Raw genomic sequence first — 24,115 nt, forward strand, 5'->3', positions numbered from 1 at the left:
TAGTGTAGGGGCAGGCAGGTAGCCTAGTGGTTAGAGTGTAGGGACGGCAGGTAGCCTAGTGGTTAGTGTAGGGGCAGGCAGGTAGCCTAGTGGTTAGAGTGTAGGGACGGCAGGTAACCTAGTGGTTAGAGTGTAGGGGCAGGCAGGTAGCCTAGTGGTTAGAGTGTAGGGACGGAAGGTAGCCTAGTGGTTAGAGTGTAGGGACGGCAGGTAGCCTAGTGGTTAGTGTAGGGGCAGGCAGGTAGCCTAGTGGTTAGAATGTAGGGACGGCAGGTAGCCTAGTGGTTAGTGTAGGGGCAGGCAGGTAGCCTAGTGGTTAGAGTGTAGGGACGGGAGGTAGCCTAGTGGTTAGTGTAGGGGCAGGCAGGTAGCCTAGTGGTTAGAGTGTAGGGACGGCAGGTAGCCTAGTGGTTAGAGTGTAGGGACGGCAGGTAGCCTAGTGGTTCGTTTAGGGGCAGTCAGGTATCCTAGTGGTTAGAGTGTAGGGACGGCAGGTAGCCTAGTCGTTAGAGTGTAGGGACGGCAGGTAGCCTAGTGGTTAGTTTAGGGGCAGGCAGGTAGCCTAGTGGTTAGAGTGTAGGGACGGCAGGTAGCCTAGTGGTTAGTTTAGGGGCAGGCAGGTAGCCTAGTGGTTAGAGTGTAGGGACGGCAGGTAGACTAGTGGTTAGAGCGTAGGGACGGCAGGTAGCCTAGTGGTTAGAGCGTAGGGACGGCAGGTAGACTAGTGGTTAGTGTAGGGGCAGGCAGGTAGCCTAGTGGTTAGAGCGTAGGGACGGCAGGTAGCCTAGTGGTTAGAGTGTAGGGACGGCAGGTAGCCTAGTGGTTAGTGTAGGGGCAGGCAGGTAGCCTAGTGGTTAGAGTGTAGGGACGGCAGGTAGCCTAGTGGTTAGTGTAGGGACGGCAGGTAGACTAGTGGTTAGAGTGTAGGGACGGCAGGTAGCCTAGTCGTTAGAGTGTAGGGACGGCAGGTAGACTAGTGGTTAGAGTGTAGGGGCAGGCAGGTAGCCTAGTGGTTAGAGTGTAGGGACGGCAGGTAGCCTAGTGGTTTGAGTGTAGGGGTCGGCAGGTAGCCTAGTGGTTAGAGTGTAGGGACGGCAGGTAGCCTAGTGGTTAGAGCGTAGGGAAGGCAGGTAGCCTAGTGGTTAGTGTAGGGGCAGGCAGGTAGCCTAGTGGTTAGAGCGTAGGGACGGCAGGTAGCCTAGTGGTTAGTGTAGGGGCAGGCAGGTAGCCTAGTGGTTAGAGTGTAGGGACGGCAGGTAGCCTAGTGGTTAGTGTAGGGGCAGGCAGGTAGCCTAGTCGTTAGAGTGTAGGGACGGCAGGTAGCCTAGTGGTTAGAGTGTAGGGACGGCAGGTAGCCTAGTGGTTAGAGTAGAGTGTAGGGACTAGTGGTTAGATTGTAGGGACGGCAGGTAGCCTAGTGGTTAGAGCGTAGGGACGGCAGGTAGCCTAGTGGTTAGAGTGTAGGGACGGCAGGTAGACTAGTGGTTAGAGTGTAGGCACGGCAGGTAGACTAGTGGTTAGAGTGTAGGGACGGCAGGTAGACTAGTGGTTAGAGTGTAGGGACGGCAGGTAGACTAGTGGTTAGAGTGTAGGGACGGCAGGTAGCCTAGTGGTTAGAGTGTAGGGACGGCAGGTAGCCTAGTGGTTAGAGTGTAGGGGCAGGCAGGTAGCCTAGTGGTTAGAGTGTAGGGACGGCAGGTAGCCTAGTGGTTAGAGTGTAGGGACGGCAGGTAGCCTAGTGGTTAGAGCGTAGGGACGGCAGGTAGCCTAGTGGTTAGTGTAGGGGCAGGCAGGTAGCCTAGTGGTTAGAGCGTAGGGACGGCAGGTAGCCTAGTGGTTAGTGTAGGGGCAGGCAGGTAGCCTAGTGGTTAGAGTGTAGGGACGGCAGGTAGCCTAGTGGTTAGTGTAGGGACGGCAGGTAGACTAGTGGTTAGAGTGTAGGGACGGCAGGTAGCCTAGTGGTTAGAGTGTAGGGACGGCAGGTAGCCTAGTGGTTAGTGTAGGGGCAGGCAGGTAGCCTAGTGGTTAGAGTGTAGGGACGGCAGGTAGCCTAGTGGTTAGAGTGTAGGGACGGGAGGTAGCCTAGTGGTTAGTGTAGGGGCAGGCAGGTAGCCTAGTGGTTAGAGTGTAGGGACGGCAGGTAGCCTAGTGGTTAGTGTAGGGGCAGGCAGGTAGCCTAGTGGTTCGAGTGTAGGGACGGCAGGTAGCCTAGTGGTTAGAGTGTAGGGACGGCAGGTAGCCTAGTGGTTAGTGTAGGGGCAGGCAGGTAGCCTCGTCGTTAGAGTGTAGGGACGGCAGGTAGACTAGTGGTTAGAGTGTAGGGACGGCAGGTAGCCTAGTGGTTAGAGTGTGGGGACGGCAGGTAGCCTAGTGGTTAGTGTAGGGGCAGGCAGGTAGCCTAGTGGTTAGAGTGTAGGGACGGCAGGTAGCCTAGTGGTTAGTGTAGGGGCAGGCAGGTAGCCTAGTGGTTAGAGTGTAGGGACGGCAGGTAGCCTAGTGGTTAGAGTGTAGGGACGGCAGGTAGCCTAGTGGTTAGTGTAGGGGCAGGCAGGTAGCCTAGTGGTTAGAGTGTAGGGACGGGAGGTAGCCTAGTGGTTAGTGTAGGGGCAGGCAGGTAGCCTAGTGGTTAGAGTGTAGGGACGGCAGGTAGCCTAGTGGTTAGTGTAGGGGCAGGCAGGTAGCCTCGTCGTTAGAGTGTAGGGACGGCAGGTAGACTAGTGGTTAGAGTGTAGGGACGGCAGGTAGCCTAGTGGTTAGAGTGTGGGGACGGCAGGTAGCCTAGTGGTTAGTGTAGGGGCAGGCAGGTAGCCTAGTGGTTAGAGTGTAGGGACGGCAGGTAGCCTAGTGGTTAGTGTAGGGGCAGGCAGGTAGCCTAGTGGTTAGAGTGTAGGGACGGCAGGTAACCTAGTGGTTAGAGTGTAGGGGCAGGCAGGTAGCCTAGTGGTTAGAGTGTAGGGACGGAAGGTAGCCTAGTGGTTAGAGTGTAGGGACGGCAGGTAGCCTAGTGGTTAGTGTAGGGGCAGGCAGGTAGCCTAGTGGTTAGAGTGTAGGGACGGGAGGTAGCCTAGTGGTTAGTGTAGGGGCAGGCAGGTAGCCTAGTGGTTAGAGTGTAGGGACGGTAGGTAGCCTAGTGGTTAGTGTAGGGGCAGGCAGGTAGCCTAGTCGTTAGAGTGTAGGGACGGCAGGTAGACTAGTGGTTAGAGTGTAGGGACGGCAGGTAGCCTAGTGGTTAGAGTGTAGGGACGGCAGGTAGCCTAGTGGTTAGTGTAGGGGCAGGCAGGTAGCCTAGTGGTTAGAGTGTAGGGACGGCAGGTAGCCTAGTGGTTAGTGTAGGGGCAGGCAGGTAGCCTAGTGGTTAGAGTGTAGGGATGGCAGGTAACCTAGTGGTTCGTTTAGGGGCAGTCAGGTATCCTAGTGGTTAGAGTGTAGGGACGGCAGGTAGCCTAGTCGTTAGAGTGTAGGGACGGCAGGTAGCCTAGTGGTTAGAGCGTAGGGACGGCAGGTAGCCTAGTGGTTAGAGCGTAGGGACGGCAGGTAGACTAGTGGTTAGAGTGTAGGGACGGCAGGTAGCCTAGTGGTTAGAGCGTAGTGACGGCAGGTAGCCTAGTGGTTAGAGCGTAGGGACGGCAGGTAGACTAGTGGTTAGAGTGTAGGGACGGCAGGTAGCCTAGTGGTTAGAGCGTAGGGACGGCAGGTAGCCTAGTGGTTAGAGTGTAGGGACGGCAGGTAGCCTAGTGGTTAGAGCGTAGGGACGGCAGGTAGACTAGTGGTTAGAGCGTAGGGACGGCAGGTAGCCTAGTGGTTAGAGCGTAGTGACGGCAGGTAGCCTAGTGGTTAGAGCGTAGGGACGGCAGGTAGACTAGTGGTTAGAGTGTAGGGACGGCAGGTAGCCTAGTGGTTAGAGCGTAGTGACGGCAGGTAGCCTAGTGGTTAGAGCGTAGGGACGGCAGGTAGCCTAGTGGTTAGAGCGTAGGGACGGCAGGTAGCCTAGTGGTTAGAGCGTAGGGACGGCAGGTAGACTAGTGGTTAGAGCGTAGGGACGGCAGGTAGCCTTGTGGTTAGAGCGTAGGGACTGCAGGTAGCCTAGTGGTTAGTGTAGGGGCAGGCAGGTTGGACTAGTTGGACTAGTAACCGAAAGGTTGCTAGATCGAATCCTCGAGCTGACAAGGTAAAAATCTGTCGTTCTGCCCCTGAACAAGGCAGTTAACCCACAGTTCCTAAGCCGTCATTCTAAATAAGAATTTGTTCTTAACTGACTTGCCTAGTTAAATAAAGGAAACATCTAATTCAAAGTATTATTATTATTGGGAAAATAATATAGGACAGTGCTCTATATTTTCACTTGCACTGCAGAATTTAATGCAGCAATGCTGCAAATGTGTGATCGCAGGGTAAACTTTCTGCTTCACACTAAACCTTCTAAATTGTTTTTTCAATGTAGTCTAGCCAGACCATTAGCCTAGTGTGAGGTTAGTAGTATAGCAGTAGTACTATAGCAGTAGTAGTATAGCAGTAGTACTATAGTCGTAGTATAGCAGTAGTACTATAGCAGTAGTACTATGTACTCTATATGGTATGTATTACCAGAGCTGGGGTCACATGGGTCAATGTCCTCGTCATCACTGGGACACTCAGCTGATGCCACCAGCAGGTCGTCTGTCGACTGGAGAGAGAGACGTTAGATCATAAAACACACACTATTGTTTTTTAGTCACATTTATTCATCCCTGGAGCCTTTCACGTTAATGATATCTACATGTAATCTATTTTCAGAGAGCTCCTCTACAAACAGAACACAATAAAACGCTCAACAATAAAACGCTCAACTTGAAGTCAAACACTTTTAGATTTTCTGGATGCATGAACATGACACGCACGCACGCACACACGCACACACACACACACACACACACACACACACTGCCCCGAGTCCTGGCAAACTGCCAAATTGTGAAAGAAGAGGCGGAGAGACAACGAGTGAGAAGACAGAGTTGTTAGTTACCAGCTGTGATCTAATCACAAGGGAGGAATACACTCATCCTTCTCTCCCCTTCCTCCTCTTCCCTTTCTTCTCCCTCATTCCTTCTCTCCTTTCTCTTCCTCCTCTCTCCTTTCTCCTCCTCCTCTCTCCTTTCTCCTCCCCCACTCTCCTTTCTCCTCCCCCACTCTCCTTTCTCCCCCTCTCCATTCTCCTCCCCTCTCTCCATTCTCCTCCCCTCTCTCCATTCTCCTCCCCTCTCTCCATTCTCCTCCCCTCTCTCCATTCTCCTCCCCTCTCTCCTACCCTCTTTCCTTTCCTTTCTCCCCCTCTCTCTCTTTTCTCCCTCTCTCCTTTCTTCCTCCCCTCTCTCCTTTCTTCCTCCCCTCTCTCCTTTCTTCCTCCCCTCTCTCCTTTCTTCCTCCCTCTCCTTTCTTCCTCCCCTCTCTTCCTCCCCTCTCTCCTTTCTTCCTCCCCTCTCTTCCTCCCCTCTCTCCTTTCTTCCTCCCCTCTCTTCCTCCCCTCTCTCATTTCTTCCTCCCCTCTCTCCTTCCCTCCTACTTTACTCTCTGTTTTGTGATCCAACTACGTGGTCTAAGCAGCCTGCTCCGGCCCGAGCATCATGAATTTGCGCCCGTGCTGGGCAATAGGAGAGTGCGGAGGAAGGCAAATATCGATGTTATTAGGACCTTTTCAAACGACTGAATTCCTAGTCTATTTCCAGTGATCATGCTGGTACATATATAGTATAAAATATAATACAGTAACTAACCAACAGTATACAGTACAGTGTAGTAACTATGAACCCTTCATGTCTCTGCCCAGATCTCCATGTCCTATCACCAACACAAGGGAGGACGATGCTCCTTTGACCCCCCCCCCCCCCCCCCCCCCCCCCCCGACAGTGCCCTCTCTCCTCCCCCTCCTGTTGCCATGGCAACTCCAAGTTCAAGCCGGTAAAATGAAGGGAAATAAAAAGGGAGTGTTTCGCTGAGAGACATGAAACACTGACACTCACCACTAGACAGAGAGAGAGAGAGAGAAGAGAGAGAGGAGAGAGAGACATGAAAAACTGACACTCACCACTAGACAGAGAGGAGAGAGAGAGAGAGAAGAGAGAGAGGAGAGAGAGAGAGACATGAAACACTGACACTCACCACTAGACAGAGAGAGAGAGAGAGAAGAGAGAGAGGAGAGAGAGAGAGACATGAAACACTGACACTCACCACTAGACAGAGAGAGAGAGAGAAGAGAGAGAGAGGAGAGAGAGACATGAAAAACGGACACTCACCACTAGACAGAGAGAGAGAAGAGAGAAGAGAGAGGAGAGAGAGAGAAGAGAGAGAGAGGAGAGAGAGACATGAAAAACTGACACTCACCACTAGACAGAGAGAGAGAGAGAGAGAGAGAGAGAGGAGAGAGACATGAAACACTCACCACTAGACAGAGAGAGAGAGAGAGAGAGAGAGAGAGAGAGAGAGAGAGGAGAGAGACATGAAACACTCACCACTAGACAGAGAGAGAGAGAGAGAGAGAGGGAGGGAGGGAGGGAGGAATGGAGTGATGGAGGAAGAGAGAGAAAAAGAAAGAGCTATGTTGGGAGAGAGAGAGATGGAGGAAAGAGAGAGTAATGGAGGGAGAAAGGACAGGATAAGGACAGTCATAAGAAAAGAAGGAAGGAGACAAAGTGGTGCAGCTTACGTTAACATCCCGCTAATCATACTCATGAGCTAGACTCAAACATCGACTTTACAGCTGAGAAATGTGTGTGTGCATAAACGTGTGTGTGTGTGTGTTAAAGCCACACAGAGTCAGTGATGAATTAAAATGGAAGTGTGATGCATTGCAGTAGTCATAACTAACCTCGGTATGGAGACAGGAGAGAACAACAGAACCAGATATATAGAACAGGTCTAGAGCCCAACATAGAAGAGGACTAGAATCCATAAAAACCTCACCAAAAAAATGGATGAAAATTATTTAGTCTAATACGCATCCCAAGATAACAGAAATGCAGCACTATACAAGTCGAGTACAAAAGCACTATACAAGCTAACATGAATTACTACATCAGCCAGGTACTTCTTGCAACGATGTGATAGATTTCACTTTTGCTAATTAGCAAATCAAATCAAAAATCACATCTGTAAGCAGATGTGTTTCTTTCGATCAATGTAATACCTGTTATGCTAATCTTCCATCTCTCTGCACCTTAGAGGCTTGCTGCCTATGTACATAGACATGGAACACTGGTCACTTTAATCATGTTTACATACTGTTTAACCCACTTCACATGTATATACTGTATTCTAGTCAAGGCCATCCTATTTAACTATTTCTGTACATATAATATTCTTCAGATATACTTCATATTCTATCCATATACTGTCTGTAATGTATATACATCCAATCACACAGTTTGGACACATCTACTCATTCAAGGGTTTTTCTTTATTTTGACTATTTTCTACATTGTAGAATAGTGAAGACATCAAAACTATGAAATCGCACATATGGAATCATGTAGTAACCAAAAAAGTGTTAAACAAATAAAAATATATTTTATATTTTATATTCTTCAAAGTAGCCACCCTTTGCCTTGATGACAGCTTTGCACACTCTTGGCATTCTCTCAACCAGCTTCATGAGAAATGCTTTTCCAACAGTCTTGAAGGAGTTCCCACATATGCTGAGCACTTGTTGGCTGCTTTTCCTTCACTCTGCGGTCCAGCTCATCCCAAACCATCTCAGTTGGGTTGAGGTTGGGTGATTGTGGAGGCCAGGTCATCTGATGCAGCTCTCCTTCTTGGTCAAATAGCCCTTAAATAGCCTGAAGGTGTGTTGGGTCATTGTCCTGTTGAAAAACAAATGATAGTCCCACTAAGCACAAACCAGATGGGATGGTGTATTGCTGCAAAATGCTGTGGTAGCCATGCTGGTTAAGTGTGCCTTGAATTCTAAATAAATCACTGACTGTGTCAACAGCAAAGCACCCCCACACCATCACACCTCCTCCTCCATGCTTCACGGTGGGAACCACACATGCGGAGATCATCTGTTCACCTACTCTGTGTTTCACAAAGACATGGCGGTTGGAACCAAAAATCTCAAATTTGGACTCGTCAGAACAAAGGACAGATTTCCACCGGTCTAATGTCCATTACTCGTGTTTCTTGGCCCAAGCAAGTCCCTTCTTCTTATTGGTGTCCTTTAGTAGTGGTTTCTTTGCAGCAGGCCTGATTTACGCAGTCTCCTCTGAACAGTTGATGTTGAGATGTGTCTGTTACTTGAACTCTGTGAAGCATTTATTTGGGCTGCATCCTGAAGTGCAGTTATCTCTAATAAACGTATCCTTTGCAGCAGAGGTAACTCTGGGTCTTCCTCATGAGAGCCAGTTTCATCATAGCACTTGATGGTTTTTGCGACTGCACTTGAAGAAACTTTCAAAGTTCTTGAAATTTCCCGGATTGACTGACCTTCATGTCTTAACCTAATGATGGACTGTCATTTCTCTTTGCTTATTTGAGCTGTTCTTGCCATAATATGGACTTGGTCTTTTACCAAATAGGGCTATCTTCTGTATTCCAACCCTACCTTTTCACAACACAACTGATTGGCTCAAAAGCATTAAGGAAAAAAATTCCACAAATTAACTTTTAACAAGGCACACCTGTTAATTGAAATGCATTCCAGCTGACTACCTCATGAAGCTGGTTGACAGAATACCAAGAGTGTGCAAAGCTGTCATCAAGGCAAAGGGTGGCTACTTTGAAGAATCTCAAAAATAAAATATATTTTAATTTGTTTAACACTTTTTTGGTTACTACATGATTCCATATGTGTTATTTTATAGTTTTTATTCTACAATGTAGAAAATATAAAAAATATAGAAGTGTGGGTGTGTCCAAACTTTTGACTTGTACTGTATATATTTACACTCTGGATTCCAACATTGCTCGTCCTAATATTTCTATATTTCTTAATTCCATTCTTTTACTTTTTAAATGTGCATTGTTGTGTATTGTTAGATACTACTGCACTATTGGAGCTAGGAACACAAGCATTTAGCTACATCCGCAATAACGTGCTAAATATGTGTATGCGACCAATAAAATGTGACTGGTATAACTAAAGACAGCCTTTCATTACCATTAGAATCCAAGTTGATGTAACATTTTCCATCTAATCAAAAGGGAACTGTTTCCTCAGCTGACCTCTACTCACATGCCAATCAAACTACAGACCTGTCAATCAAACTTCAGCCGCCCTTTAAGTTGTCAATTAAAAGTGAGTCAATTAAAAGTCTGTTCCACACATGCCAACCTCTTCCTATAGCCGCATCTCCTCTTTATCGCTCTGTCTCTCCGCCTCTCCTCTACAGCCTTATCTCTTCCTCTCTTTGTCTGGCAGTGATGCATGCTGCCTTCCAGCACAGATGGATAATGAAAGAGAGAGAGAGAGACAGATAAAGAAAGGGAGAGAGACAGATAAAGAAAGGGAGAGAGAGACAGATAAAGAAAGGGAGCGAGAGAAAAGAAAAGGAAACGATAGAGAGATGAAGAACTGAAGGAGGAAGATGTGATCATGCTGAAGGAGTAAAAGCAGTACCTGATCAGCTGAACAATGCCAGCGAGCGTCCATGCCTGCCTGACTGCCAAGCTCACACATCACACCACACACACGGTTTACACACACGGTTTACACACACTGCTCTGCCACTGTCTTCAGAAACACACACATCTGTTAGCAGCAGCTCTGTCAGCGTGGAGAAACGAGGAGAGAATAGGAGATGTACTGACACACTAACTACCTATCACTGCTGACAGAGAGAGAGAGAGAGAGAGAGAGAGAGAGAGAGATAGGGGAGGGGGTCTGAGGTTGCTATAGTTGGTTCTACCCATAAAACACACATGCACGAATGCTATACACACACACACGCGCGCACACACACACACACACACACACACACACACACACACACACACACACACACACACACACGCACACACATGCACACACACACACAGAAAAACACACGCATGCGCGCGCCAACACACACAGAAAAACACACGCATGCGCACGCCAACACACACAGAAAAACATCCAAACTAAATTGAGCAGAGTGAGACAGAGTTGACACTCTTCAGCATTATTAATAATTCAGACTCATAGGAGGGAATCTCACTAAACTCAGGAAGAAACACACACACACACTGCACCATATCAAGCATACATATGACCTAATTCCTATCTTAGGATACCACCGACTGCACACACACACACACACACACACACGTCTGAGGTGTAAAGAGCAACACTGTCGGTGAATCTCAAACCACCGCCTCGCCCCTACCAACTCGCTCTGAGGACCCTCCGTTGGCACGTGTTGCTGAGGGTGTTGCGCAGAGTGACTTCCAGAGAGTGCTGAGGGGATCAATAAACCCATCAACTTCGGGACACACTGGTGATTTGAATGATGCAATTCATGTTCCACTTTTAAATAATAAAATGAGCATGAAATTCTAATGCACAAATCCCACCGGATGTAAACATCAGTAACAGTTAAATAATTAATTTGGGAGGCATTTCATCTGTTACATGTGTCAAGTCTCGAAATCCAACATAAACAAATGCATGTGACATATAATTAGGAACACTTCTCCGTTCTTTTGTAGGTACGGGGATAGCACTTCTCTTTGAAGCCTGCAGCCTTGCTGGCGTGGCCAAAGTGGCTGAGGGTCTAAATAGCCACTACACCCTGGATCATTTTCACTGCCTCAGCATTTGGACACTTGTGCATATGGCGGAGGTGCACGTGAAAGCGCCAATGGAGGGCCGAAGGGCGAGGGGAAGGGAGTGATTTGGGATTCAGCCTGTGTCTCACTCAGTCACTTAAACCCTCCATCCATCCATCTAGATCTATTATTGATGCCTGAGGCTCACAGCTCTGTATTCCATGATTTATGTCTGAGACAGCTGGCAGCCTATACCCAGAGGAGCTATACACTATGGAGCACAACAGAAAGAGAGAGGGTTCACTATCTCCATGGCAACTCGCATCATTGCATAAAAAAAAATCTGAGCGTGGCAGAAAATTTCATGACCCAGAATCCCTCTCCACACAGAGAGCCTGTTCATCATCATAACCTCCTGACTGGTCATAGCAGACAAGCGGTGGTCATAGCAGCTCATAGCAGGTTAACACAGCTCATTGCAGCACACATTTGAGTCCAAATCAATTTCTGACTCATAGTTACCTCTGCTGCAGAGGATAAGTTCATTAGAGTTACCAGCCTCAGAAATTGCAGGCCAAATAAATTCTTCACAGAGTTCAAGTAACAGACACATCTCAACATCAACTATTCAGAGGAGACTGCGTAAATCAGGCCTTGCTGCAAAGAAACCACTACTAAAGGACACCAATAAAAAGAAGGGACTTGCTTGGGCCAATAAACACGAGCAATGGACATTAGACCGGTGGAAATCTGTCCTTTGGTCTAATGAGTCCAAATTGGGTATTTTTGGTTCCAACCGCCGTGTCTTTGTGAGATGCAGAGTAGGTGAACGGATGATCTCCGCATGTGTGGTTCTCACCGTGAAGCATGGAGGAGGAGGTGTGATGGTGTGGGGGTGCTTTGCTGGTGACACTGTCAGTGATTTATTTAGAATTTAAGGCACACTTAACCAGCATGGCTACCACAGCATTCTCCAGCGATACGCCATCCCATCTGGTTTGCGCTTAATGGGACTATCATTTGTTTTTCCACAGGACAATGACACAACACACCTCCAGGCTGTGTAAGGGCTATTTGACCAAGAAGGAGAATGATAGATTGCTGCATCAGATAACCTGGCCTCCACGATCACCCAACCTCAACCCAATTGAGATGGTTTGGGATGAGTTGGACCGCAGAGTGAAGGAAAAGCAGCCAACAGGTGCTCAGCAAATGTAGGAACTCCTTCGAGACTGTTGGAAAAGCATTCCTCATGAAGCTGGCTGAGAGAATGCCAAGAGTGTGCAAAGCTGTCATCAATGCAAAGAAGAATCTAAAATCTAAAATATATTTTGATTTCTTTAACACTTTTTTAGTTACTACATGATTCCATATGTGTTATTTCATAGTTTTGATGTCTTCACTATAATTCTACAATGTACAAAAAAAAATTAAATTAAGAAAAACCCTTGAATGAGTGTGTCCAAACTTTTGACTGTACTGTATGTAAATGAGATATTTCTGTATTTCATTTTCAATACATTTCTAAAAATATGTTTTCACTTTGTCATTATGGGTTATTGTGTGTAGATGGGTGAGCTGGAAAAACAATTTAATCAATTTTGAATTCATGCTGTAACGCAACAAAATGTAACACAAAAATAAGTCAAGGGGTATGAATACTTTCTGAAGGCACTGTTTATGGTATCTATTTGGGGCTCCCGAGTGGCGCAGCGGTCTTAGGCACTGCAGCTCAGTGCTAGAGGCGTCACTACAGACCCTGGTTTCGATTCCAGGCTGTATCACAACCGGCCGTGATTGGGAGTCCCATAGTGCGGTGAACAATTGGCCCAGCGTCATTAGGGTTTGGCTAGGGCAGGCCATTGTAAATAAGAATTTGTTGACTGACTTGCCTTGTTAAATAAAGGTGAAATATATATATTTTTTATCTATACGTGTGAGGTTACGAATAGCTAAGTTAGCCTGTTTATGCTTTAGATTGCGTCATAGTTAGTTTCCTACCTGCTGCGTAGTTCCTCCTCCTTGCTTCTTGTTTGTGGCGGTTGTCGTGGTGATGTCGCCGGCATTGGCGGCGGGATCTAATCGGTTGCCCCCGGCGGCAGCGCTGGATTGGGGCGTGATGGAGGAAGAGGGCATGTCCCCAACCAATCGTGTGCTGCCCTCCAGGCGGATGTGGGCGTGTCCCTCGGCGGCCATGTTGAGTATCTTCAGTCCGTTGTAGTAGAGACCGGCCATCTGACCCTGGAACTGACCTGCTTCCTTTCCTCTTCCCACCGTCACCGTCGTCTGGCTGTTGAAGATGGTCAGCTGGCGGCCTGGACACACACACGCATACACAGGCGTCGTCGTGTGATGATAATACACACGTTAAGCATGATGTTAATGTGTTGTAAGCATGGTGTTAGGGTGTTGTAAGCATGGTGTTAGGGTGTTGTAAGCATGGTGTTAGGGTGTTGTAAGCATGGTGTTAGGGTGTTGTAAGCATGGTGTTAGGGTGTTGTAAGCATGGTGTTAGGGTGTTGTAAGCATGGTGTTAGGGTGTTGTAAGCATGGTGTAAGGGTGTTGTAAGCATGGTGTAAGGGTGTTGTAAGCATGGTGTAAGGGTGTTGTAAGCATGGTGTAAGCGTGTTGTAAGCATGGTGTAATGGTGTTAGGGTGTTGTAAGCATGGTGTTAGGGTGTTGTAAGCATGGTGTTAGGGTGTTGTAAGCATGGTGTAAGCATGTTGTAAGCATGGTGTAAGCATGTTGTAAGCATGGTGTAAGCATGTTGTAAGCATGGTGTTAGGGTGTTGTTAGGGTGTTGTAAGCATGGTGTAAGCATGTTGTAAGCATGGTGTTAGGGTGTTGTAAGCATGGTGTTAGGGTGTTGTAAGCATGGTGTAAGCATGGTGTAAGCATGGTGTTAGGGTGCTGTAAGCATGGTGTAAGCATGTTGTAAGCATGGTGTTAGGGTGTTGTAAGCATGGTGTTAGGGTGTTGTAAGCATGGTGTTAGGGTGGTGTTAGGGTGTTGTAAGCATGGTGTAAGCATGGTGTAAGCATGTTGTTAGGGTGTTGTAAGCATGGTGTTAGGGTGTTGTAAGCATGGTGTTAGGGTGTTGTAAGCATGGTGTTAGGGTGTTGTAAGCATGGTGTAAGCATGGTGTTAGGGTGTTGTAAGCATGGTGTTAGGGTGTTGTAAGCATGGTGTTAGGATGTCGTAAGCATGGTGTTAGGATGTCGTAAGCATGGTGTTAGGGTGTTGTAAGCATGGTGTTAGGGTGTTGTAAGCATAGTGTAAGCATGGTGTTAGGGTGTTGTAAGCATGGTGTAAGCATGTTGTAAGCATGGTGTTAGGGTGTTGTAAGCATGGTGTAAGCATGTTGTAAGCATGGTGTAAGCATGTTGTAAGCATGGTGTTAGGGTGTTGTAAGCATGGTGTTAGGGTGTTGTAAGCATGGTGTAAGCGTGGTGTTAGGGTGTTGTAAGCATGGTGTAAGCATGGTGTTAGGGTGTTGTAAGCATGGTGTAAGCATGTTATAAGCATGGTGTTAGGGTGTTGTAAGCATGGTGTTAGGGTGTTGTAAGCATGGTGTTAGGGTGTTGTAAGCATGGTGTTAGGGTGTTGTAAGCATGGTGTTAGGGTGTTGTAAGCATGGTGTTAGGGTGTTGTAAGCATGGTGTTAGGGTGTTGTAAGCATGGTGTAAGCATGTTATAAGCATGGTGTTAGGGTGTTGTAAGCATGGTGTTAGGGTGTTGTAAGCATGGTGTTAGGGTGTTGTAAGCATGGTGTTAGGGTGTTGTAAGCATGGTGTTAGGGTGTTGTAAGCATGGTGTTAGGGTGTTGTAAGCATGATGTTAGCATGTTGTAAGCATGTTGTAAGCATGGTGTTAGGGTGTTGTAAGCATGTTGTAAGCATGTTGTAAGCATGGTGTTAGGGTGTTGTAAGCATGGTGTAAGGATGTTGTAAGCATGGTGTTAGGGTGTTGTAAGCATAGTGTTAGGGTGTTGTAAGCATGGTGTTAGGGTGTTGTAAGCATGGTGTTAGGGTGTTGTAAGCATGGTGTTAGGGTGTTGCAAGCATGGTGTTAGGGTGGTGTTAGGGTGTTGTAAGCATGGTGTAAGCATGTTGTAAGCATGGTGTTAGGGTGTTGTAAGCATGGTGTTAGGGTGTTGTAAGCATGGTGTTAGGGTGTTGTAAGCATGGTGTTAGGGTGTCGTAAGCATGGTGTTAGGGTGTCGTAAGCATGGTGTTAGGGTGTCGTAAGCATGGTGTTAGGGTGTCGTAAGCATGGTGTTAGGGTGTTGTAAGCATGGTGTTAGGGTGTTGTAAGCATGGTGTTAGGGTGTTGTAAGCATGGTGTTAGGGTGTTGTAAGCATGGTGTTAGGGTGGTGTTAGGGTGTTGTAAGCATGGTGTAAGCATGGTGTAAGCGTGTTGTAAGCATGGTGTTAGGGTGTTGTAAGCATGGTGTAAGGGTGTTGTAAGCATGGTGTAAGGGTGTTGTAAGCATGGTGTAAGGGTGTTGTAAGCATGGTGTAAGCGTGTTGTAAGCATGGTGTAATGGTGTTAGGGTGTTGTAAGCATGGTGTTAGGGTGTTGTAAGCATGGTGTTAGGGTGTTGTAAGCATGGTGTAAGCATGTTGTAAGCATGGTGTAAGCATGTTGTAAGCATGGTGCAAGCATGTTGTAAGCATGGTGTTAGGGTGTTGTTAGGGTGTTGTAAGCATGGTGTAAGCATGTTGTAAGCATGGTGTTAGGGTGTTGTAAGCATGGTGTTAGGGTGTTGTAAGCATGGTGTAAGCATGGTGTAAGCATGGTGTTAGGGTGTTGTAAGCATGGTGTTAGGGTGTTGTAAGCATGGTGTTAGGGTGTTGTAAGCATGGTGTTAGGGTGTTGTAAGCATGGTGTTAGGATGTTGTAAGCATGATGTTAGCATGTTGTAAGCATGTTGTAAGCATGGTGTTAGGGTGTTGTAAGCATGTTGTAAGCATGTTGTAAGCATGGTGTTAGGGTGTTGTAAGCATGGTGTAAGGATGTTGTAAGCATGGTGTTAGGGTGTTGTAAGCATAGTGTTAGGGTGTTGTAAGCATGGTGTTAGGGTGTTGTAAGCATGGTGTTAGGGTGTTGTAAGCATGGTGTTAGGGTGTTGCAAGCATGGTGTTAGGGTGGTGTTAGGGTGTTGTAAGCATGGTGTAAGCATGTTGTAAGCATGGTGTTAGGGTGTTGTAAGCATGGTGTTAGGGTGTTGTAAGCATGGTGTTAGGGTGTTGTAAGCATGGTGTTAGGGTGTCGTAAGCATGGTGTTAGGGTGTCGTAAGCATGGTGTTAGGGTGTCGTAAGCATGGTGTTAGGGTGTTGTAAGCATGGTGTTAGGGTGTTGTAAGCATGGTGTTAGGGTGTTGTAAGCATGGTGTTAGGGTGTTGTAAGCATGGTGTTAGGGTGTTGTAAGCATGGTGTTAGGGTGTTGTAAGCATGGTGTTAGGGTGTTGTAAGCATGGTGTTAGGGTGGTGTTAGGGTGTTGTAAGCATGGTGTAAGCATGGTGTAAGCGTGTTGTAAGCATGGTGTTAGGGTGTTGTAAGCATGGTGTAAGGGTGTTGTAAGCATGGTGTAAGGGTGTTGTAAGCATGGTGTAAGGGTGTTGTAAGCATGGTGTAAGCGTGTTGTAAGCATGGTGTAATGGTGTTAGGGTGTTGTAAGCATGGTGTTAGGGTGTTGTAAGCATGGTGTTAGGGTGTTGTAAGCATGGTGTAAGCATGTTGTAAGCATGGTGTAAGCATGTTGTAAGCATGGTGTAAGCATGTTGTAAGCATGGTGTTAGGGTGTTGTTAGGGTGTTGTAAGCATGGTGTAAGCATGTTGTAAGCATGGTGTTAGGGTGTTGTAAGCATGGTGTTAGGGTGTTGTAAGCATGGTGTAAGCATGGTGTAAGCATGGTGTTAGGGTGCTGTAAGCATGGTGTAAGCATGTTGTAAGCATGGTGTTAGGGTGTTGTAAGCATGGTGTTAGGGTGTTGTAAGCATGGTGTTAGGGTGGTGTTAGGGTGTTGTAAGCATGGTGTAAGCATGGTGTAAGCATGTTGTTAGGGTGTTGTAAGCATGGTGTTAGGGTGTTGTAAGCATGGTGTTAGGGTGTTGTAAGCATGGTGTTAGGGTGTTGTAAGCATGGTGTAAGCATGGTGTTAGGGTGTTGTAAGCATGGTGTTAGGGTGTTGTAAGCATGGTGTTAGGATGTCGTAAGCATGGTGTTAGGATGTCGTAAGCATGGTGTTAGGGTGTTGTAAGCATGGTGTTAGGGTGTTGTAAGCATGGTGTAAGCATGGTGTTAGGGTGTTGTAAGCATGGTGTAAGCATGTTGTAAGCATGGTGTTAGGGTGTTGTAAGCATGGTGTAAGCATGTTGTAAGCATGGTGTAAGCATGTTGTAAGCATGGTGTTAGGGTGTTGTAAGCATGGTGTTAGGGTGTTGTAAGCATGGTGTAAGCGTGGTGTTAGGGTGTTGTAAGCATGGTGTAAGCATGGTGTTAGGGTGTTGTAAGCATGGTGTAAGCATGTTATAAGCATGGTGTTAGGGTGTTGTAAGCATGGTGTTAGGGTGTTGTAAGCATGGTGTTAGGGTGTTGTAAGCATGGTGTTAGGGTGTTGTAAGCATGGTGTTAGGATGTTGTAAGCATGATGTTAGCATGTTGTAAGCATGTTGTAAGCATGGTGTTAGGGTGTTGTAAGCATGTTGTAAGCATGTTGTAAGCATGGTGTTAGGGTGTTGTAAGCATGGTGTAAGGATGTTGTAAGCATGGTGTTAGGGTGTTGTAAGCATAGTGTTAGGGTGTTGTAAGCATGGTGTTAGGGTGTTGTAAGCATGGTGTTAGGGTGTTGTAAGCATGGTGTTAGGGTGTTGCAAGCATGGTGTTAGGGTGGTGTTAGGGTGTTGTAAGCATGGTGTAAGCATGTTGTAAGCATGGTGTTAGGGTGTTGTAAGCATGGTGTTAGGGTGTTGTAAGCATGGTGTTAGGGTGTCGTAAGCATGGTGTTAGGGTGTCGTAAGCATGGTGTTAGGGTGTCGTAAGCATGGTGTTAGGGTGTCGTAAGCATGGTGTTAGGGTGTTGTAAGCATGGTGTTAGGGTGTTGTAAGCATGGTGTTAGGGTGTTGTAAGCATGGTGTTAGGGTGTTGTAAGCATGGTGTTAGGGTGGTGTTAGGGTGTTGTAAGCATGGTGTAAGCATGGTGTAAGCGTGTTGTAAGCATGGTGTTAGGGTGTTGTAAGCATGGTGTTAGGGTGTTGTAAGCATGGTGTAAGCATGGTGTAAGCATGTTGTAAGCATGGTGTTAGGATGATGTAAGAATGGTGTAAGCATGTTGTAAGCATGGTGTTAGGGTGTTGTTAGGGTGTTGTAAGCATGGTGTAAGCATGTTGTAAGCATGTTGTAAGCATGGTGTAAGCATGTTGTAAGCATGTTGTAAGCATGGTGTTAGGGTGGTGTAAGCATGGTGTAAGCATGGTGTAAGCATGGTGTTAGGGTGCTGTAAGTATGTTGTAAGCATGGTGTTAGGGTGTTGTAAACATGGTGTTAGGGTGTTGTAAGCATGGTGTTAGGGTGGTGTTAGGGTGTTGTAAGCATGGTGTAAGCATGGTGTAAGCGTGTTGTAAGCATGGTGTTAGGGTGTTGTAAGCATGGTGTTAGGGTGTTGTAAGCATGGTGTTAGGGTGTTGTAAGCATGGTGTTAGGGTGGTGTTAGGGTGTTGTAAGCATGGTGTAAGCATGGTGTAAGCGTGTTGTAAGCATGGTGTTAGGGTGTTGTAAGCATGGTGTTAGGGTGTTGTAAGCATGGTGTAAGCATGGTGTAAGCATGTTGTAAGCATGGTGTTAGGATGATGTAAGAATGGTGTAAGCATGTTGTAAGCATGGTGTTAGGGTGTTGTTAGGGTGTTGTAAGCATGGTGTAAGCATGTTGTAAGCATGTTGTAAGCATGGTGTAAGCATGTTGTAAGCATGGTGTTAGGGTGGTGTAAGCATGGTGTAAGCATGGTGTAAGCATGGTGTAAGCATGGTGTTAGGGTGCTGTAAGCATGGTGTAAGCATGTTGTAAGCATGGTGTTAGGGTGTTGTAAACATGGTGTTAGGGTGTTGTAAGCATGGTGTTAGGGTGGTGTTAGGGTGTTGTAAGCATGGTGTAAGCATGGTGTAAGCATGTTGTAAGCATGGTGTTAGGGTGTTGTAAGCATGGTGTTAGGGTGTTGTAAGCATGGTGTTAGGGTGTTGTAAGCATGTTGTAAGCATGGTGTTAGGGTGTTGTAAGCATGGTGTAAGCATGTTGTAAGCATTATGAAGACTTATGAAGCTCTATGAAGCACAGACAGGTCATAGTTTTGTCCCTGGTCACAGTTAAAGGGAGTGCAGGCATTTAAAGGAGCTCTGCTGAGGGTTAAGAGGTCAATTTGAAACAAAACAGTGCATTTAACATCTCTCAAGTCTTACATGTAATATCTGATTCTGAACTTTACTTTGACTATACAGATTATGATGTTTAACATTGATATATGCTTTAGTGAACACTTTAAATATTTACAATTGGAGAAACAATATTATGAAAAATCTTAAACAAGTACATTTTATCTGTATTAGTTTCACATTTATTCAGATTAATCTTCCCATTATCCGTTTAACCTGGTATTATTACCTCTCTCTTTATCTACAGTTTACAGTAAATTACTGTATTACAGAACAGTACAGTTACACTACAGTTTACACAGTCTGACAATATTATACTCTAACAGTTAATATAACGTTTAAACTTAGTTATGGATTTATAATTTTAGATGTTAGTTGATGGTCACAGTTTCAACTTCCTTCAGGTTGACTTTTAGCTGAAAGTTTAAAGTCATTTTAATGAATGTTTTTACCTTTGTCGAGTAGCCAATCGTCAACTATTCGACCGAGCCGATAGGGGATTCTCTGTCTAGCGATGGCCAGGCGCTCGTTATCAATGTTGCCTTTAATTTAAAGATGAAAACACAGTAATTACACCTGGCACAGGAGCTGGACAACAAAATAAACAGCCATGAAGAGAAAGTCAAAGTCCTGACCAAGGTCCTGTCGGTCCGATCATTGTTGCTGTGCCATTAACTTCAATAAGAGTTACGTTCATGAGCAGCAACCAGCAAGCGGACATCGACTTTCTGTTCTTGGACTTTGATTTAAAGAGACATTTAAACAGTTATTTAACATCTGACAGACAGGAGACAGCTCTGACTGGGTTTAGAGGGTTTGATAAAACAAGAGAATACGCTAACAGATCAACCTTCATACACCTCTGTCTGGTGTTTAGCCTTTTAGCTAACAGATCAACAATCATACACCTCTGTCTGGTGTTTAGCCTTTTAGCTAACATATCAACCCTCATACACCTCTGTCTGGTGTTTAGCCTTTTAGCTAACAGATCAACCCTCATACACCTCTGTCTGGTGTTTAGCCTTTTAGCTAACAGATCAACAATCATACACCTCTGTCTGGTGTTTAGCCTTTTAGCTAACAGATCAACAATCATACACCTCTGTCTGGTGTTTAGCCTTTTAGCTAACAGATCAACCCTCATACACCTCTGTCTGGTGTTTAGCCTTTTAGCTAACAGATCAACAATCATACACCTCTGTCTGGTGTTTAGCCTTTTAGCTAACAGATCAACCTTCATACACCTCTGTCTGGTGTTTAGCCTTTTAGCTAACATATCAACCCTCATACACCTCTGTCTGGTGTTTAGCCTTTTAGCTAACAGATCAACCCTCATACACCTCTGTCTGGTGTTTAGCCTTTTAGCTAACAGATCAACCCTCATACACCTCTGTCTGGTGTTTAGCCTTTTAGCTAACAGATCAACCCTCATACACCTCTGTCTGGTGTTTAGCCTTTTAGCTAACAGATCAACCCTCATACACCTCTGTCTGGTGTTTAGCCTTTTAGCTAACAGATCAACCCTCATACACCTCTGTCTGGTGTTTAGCCTTTTAGCTAACAGATCAACAATCATACACCTCTGTCTGGTGTTTAGCCATTTAGCTAACAGATCAACCTTCATACACCTCTGTCTGGTGTTTAGCCTTTTAGCTAACAGATCAACAATCATACACCTCTGTCTGGTGTTTAGCCTTTTAGCTAACAGATCAACCCTCATACACCTCTGTCTGGTGTTTAGCCTTTTAGCTAACAGATCAACAATCATACACCTCTGTCTGGTGTTTAGCCTTTTAGCTAACATATCAACCCTCATACACCTCTGTCTGGTGTTTAGCCTTTTAGCTAACAGATCAACCCTCATACACCTCTGTCTGGTGTTTAGCCTTTTAGCTAACAGATCAACAATCATACACCTCTGTCTGGTGTTTAGCCTTTTAGCTAACAGATCAACCCTCATACACCTCTGTCTGGTGTTTAGCCTTTTAGCTAACAGATCAACAATCATACACCTCTGTCTGGTGTTTAGCCTTTTAGCTAACATATCAACCCTCATACACCTCTGTCTGGTGTTTAGCCTTTTAGCTAACAGATCAACCCTCATACACCTCTGTCTGGTGTTTAGCCTTTTAGCTAACAGATCAACAATCAGACACCTCTGTCTGGTGTTTAGCCTTTTAGCTAACATATCAACCCTCATACACCTCTGTCTGGTGTTTAGCCTTTTAGCTAACAGATCAACCCTCATACACCTCTGTCTGGTGTTTAGCCTTTTAGCTAACAGATCAACAATCATACACCTCTGTCTGGTGTTTAGCCTTTTAGCTAACATATCAACCCTCATACACCTCTGTCTGGTGTTTAGCCTTTTAGCTAACAGATCAACCCTCATACACCTCTGTCTGGTGTTTAGCCTTTTAGCTAACAGATCAACAATCATACACCTCTGTCTGGTGTTTAGCCTTTTAGCTAACAGATCAACCCTCATACACCTCTGTCTGGTGTTTAGCCTTTTAGCTAACAGATCAACCCTCATACACCTCTGTCTGGTGTTTAGCCTTTTAGCTAACAGATCAACAATCATACACCTCTGTCTGGTGTTTAGCCTTTTAGCTAACAGATCAACCTTCATACACCTCTGTCTGGTGTTTAGCCTTTTAGCTAACAGATCAACCCTCATACACCTCTGTCTGGTGTTTAGCCTTTTAGCTAACAGATCAACCCTCATACACCTCTGTCTGGTGTTTAGCCTTTTAGCTAACAGATCAACCTTCATACACCTCTGTCTGGTGTTTAGCCTTTTAGCTAACAGATAGCTAAATAACTCCTGAAAATATATGATTAATACTTAAGATAACAACAACAATATAAAAATTCTAAAACCCCAATGCTAAAATAAATACAATCAGTTTTTCTCTTCGTTTCCCCCCCAGTCTAGTTAATACATCTACATTTTTATTGTGTTGCTGTTTGGCCAAATTCCCCAACGGCTATTAGTATTTTCTTTTTTTAATAAATCACAACTGCTATCTGTATTAAATGTTTACATGGTTCATTTACGTGTCACGCTATTTAACATAGCAACATCAGTACAGACTCCCTGGAGTCAAGGCAACTGCCAAAGTGTTTCTACATATTTCTTTTTTATGTTTAAACAGGAAAAATAACATCCTGAAATACACATTTGGTCTTCAGCAAGTCATAACACAAGTGGTAATAGTAATGTAGTACGATGTAGTATTAACATAAGCAACACTACAACATCTTTACATTAATACTGATAGAAACAGTTACGATACATAGTCACTTCCTTTAATTCAGGAAGAAACGAAGCCCTGTCATGTGATTGGCTGTGACAGGCAGGTGTAGGCTGTGGTCGGTCCCTACCTGAGGGGTAGCGCTCTATGATTGGCAGGTCGTCCAGCTGTAGGGTTGCGTTGCCTCCGCTGCGGGTAAACCGAACTATGTGGTACTTCCCATCATTAACGAATTTAGCAGTCTCTTCAATGTTGATGTCATCTGTCCCCACGTTAAACACTACCCGAATATTTCCTTTATCCTGGGGAGAGAGAAATGGAGAGAGAGACATAGAGACAGAGAGAGAAAGAGAGCAAAATAGCGAGAGAGAGAGATAGGAAGAGAGAAAGAGTTATAGCTGGTAGTGTAACAGAGTGCTGAGTTGAGGAGGACAGAGTGCAGTGATTCTGTAGAGGTCAGTGTAGTCTTTACTATCTGTAGCTGTAGGTAGTCCCCCAGTCCCGAGGCGCTGTCAACCCGTAGCAGAGTAGCGTGTTTCTGCTGTGTGCTGAAGCCCAGCGCAAGCCGGTCAGCCCGTGTGCTGGGTCTCTCGTTAGGAGGCCAGGTGTACACGATCACACCCCCGTCACGGCCAAAGATATAAGTGGTCCCCGCTGTGGACAACAAATTGGCTCAAAAAGGAAGTAGTAAACAGGAAATAGGACATAGGAATAGGAAATAAGAAGTGACTCACCGTCATTGCAGAGCGGTCCCCCAAACGATGTCATACTGCAATCACAGCTAAATCCCTCCCACTGCTGTAAACACACGCCCTGACTGGCGCAGGAGTCTTCCTGACAGGTAGTACTGGGACCTGGAGAGCCAAAGAGACAAATCCGTCAGCTTCTTAAGGACGAAAGCTAATGTCAACCAGAGGCTGCTGAAAGTAACAACATAATCAGAATAAGCCCTTAAAAACTCTGGATAGATCGACAACAGCCAAGGCAAAAACCATATTCATTCACATTTTAAGTGAACCCATTCCTTTAAGAGTTGAGCACTTTTGGATTGTTGAATTGGTATTACAATTGACTTCACATCCAGCAGCTGTCGGTCCATGAGGTTGGCCAGCCGTAGGCTAGATACATGGAGGGAGGGGTTCAACAGAAGAGGGTGGGGTTAGAAGTAGGGGGTGGGTTTAGAATCATGCTTCCAAGTGACAGAGGTGACGAGGGTGTGGTCTAACTTAAACAGGAACGATGTCGCCGAGGGGAAGATGTCACTACGGTGGCATGGACAGGTCATGTCAGAACACACCACACACACGCGTACCTGCAAGTGTAACCGAGGTGGCTCGCGTGATGAGTAATCTTGCCTGAGACCTGAACACATGCATTAGCTCCCCGAGCTACTGCCTAGCCCTAGACTTTAGCTCAGTGGGCTAACACAGTCTTGTGGTGCGCAGGAGACTCAGGTTCGAACCCAGTTGATCACAAGACTACACACAGACATGTACACACAGAGCGATCTACCTTGCAAGTCAGCTTTCGTCAATGCAACTTTTGTCAGCCAAAAAGAACGACAAGCAAAATATGTTAGATGGTTAGTAAAAACAAAGCATAGAAATGCCTGTGATAAAACAAACAGGGAGAGAGCGAGAGAGAGAGGAAGAGAATAGAGAGAGAAAGAGAATAGAGAAAGAGAGAGAGAGAGAGGATAGAGAGAGAGGGGA

At 45.8% G+C, this 24,115-nt stretch overlaps 1 protein-coding gene across 6 annotated transcripts in view; it reads right to left on the bottom strand.

Annotated features, from left to right (window-relative positions):
• The window catches only part of LOC106578942 (neurexin-1a), a 179,636-nt gene that overhangs the window by 80,454 nt on the left and 75,067 nt on the right, over positions 1-24,115 (bottom strand). For all 6 annotated transcript variants that reach the window (XM_082965773.1, XM_082965776.1, XM_045702408.2 and 3 more), the window contains 6 exons: positions 23,138-23,257; positions 22,876-23,057; positions 22,534-22,705; positions 19,599-19,688; positions 12,715-13,028; positions 4,585-4,663 (listed from right to left, as the gene is read on the bottom strand). In XM_082965773.1, the coding sequence (XP_082821899.1) occupies positions 4,585-4,663; positions 12,715-13,028; positions 19,599-19,688; positions 22,534-22,705; positions 22,876-23,057; positions 23,138-23,257 (957 nt within the window). The remainder of the gene's footprint in view (positions 1-4,584; positions 4,664-12,714; positions 13,029-19,598; positions 19,689-22,533; positions 22,706-22,875; positions 23,058-23,137; positions 23,258-24,115) is intronic.

Source organism: Salmo salar, chromosome 19 (genome assembly GCF_965601325.2).
Source record: "Salmo salar chromosome 19, fSalSal1, whole genome shotgun sequence".
NCBI classification, from domain to species: Eukaryota; Metazoa; Chordata; class Actinopteri; order Salmoniformes; family Salmonidae; genus Salmo; species Salmo salar.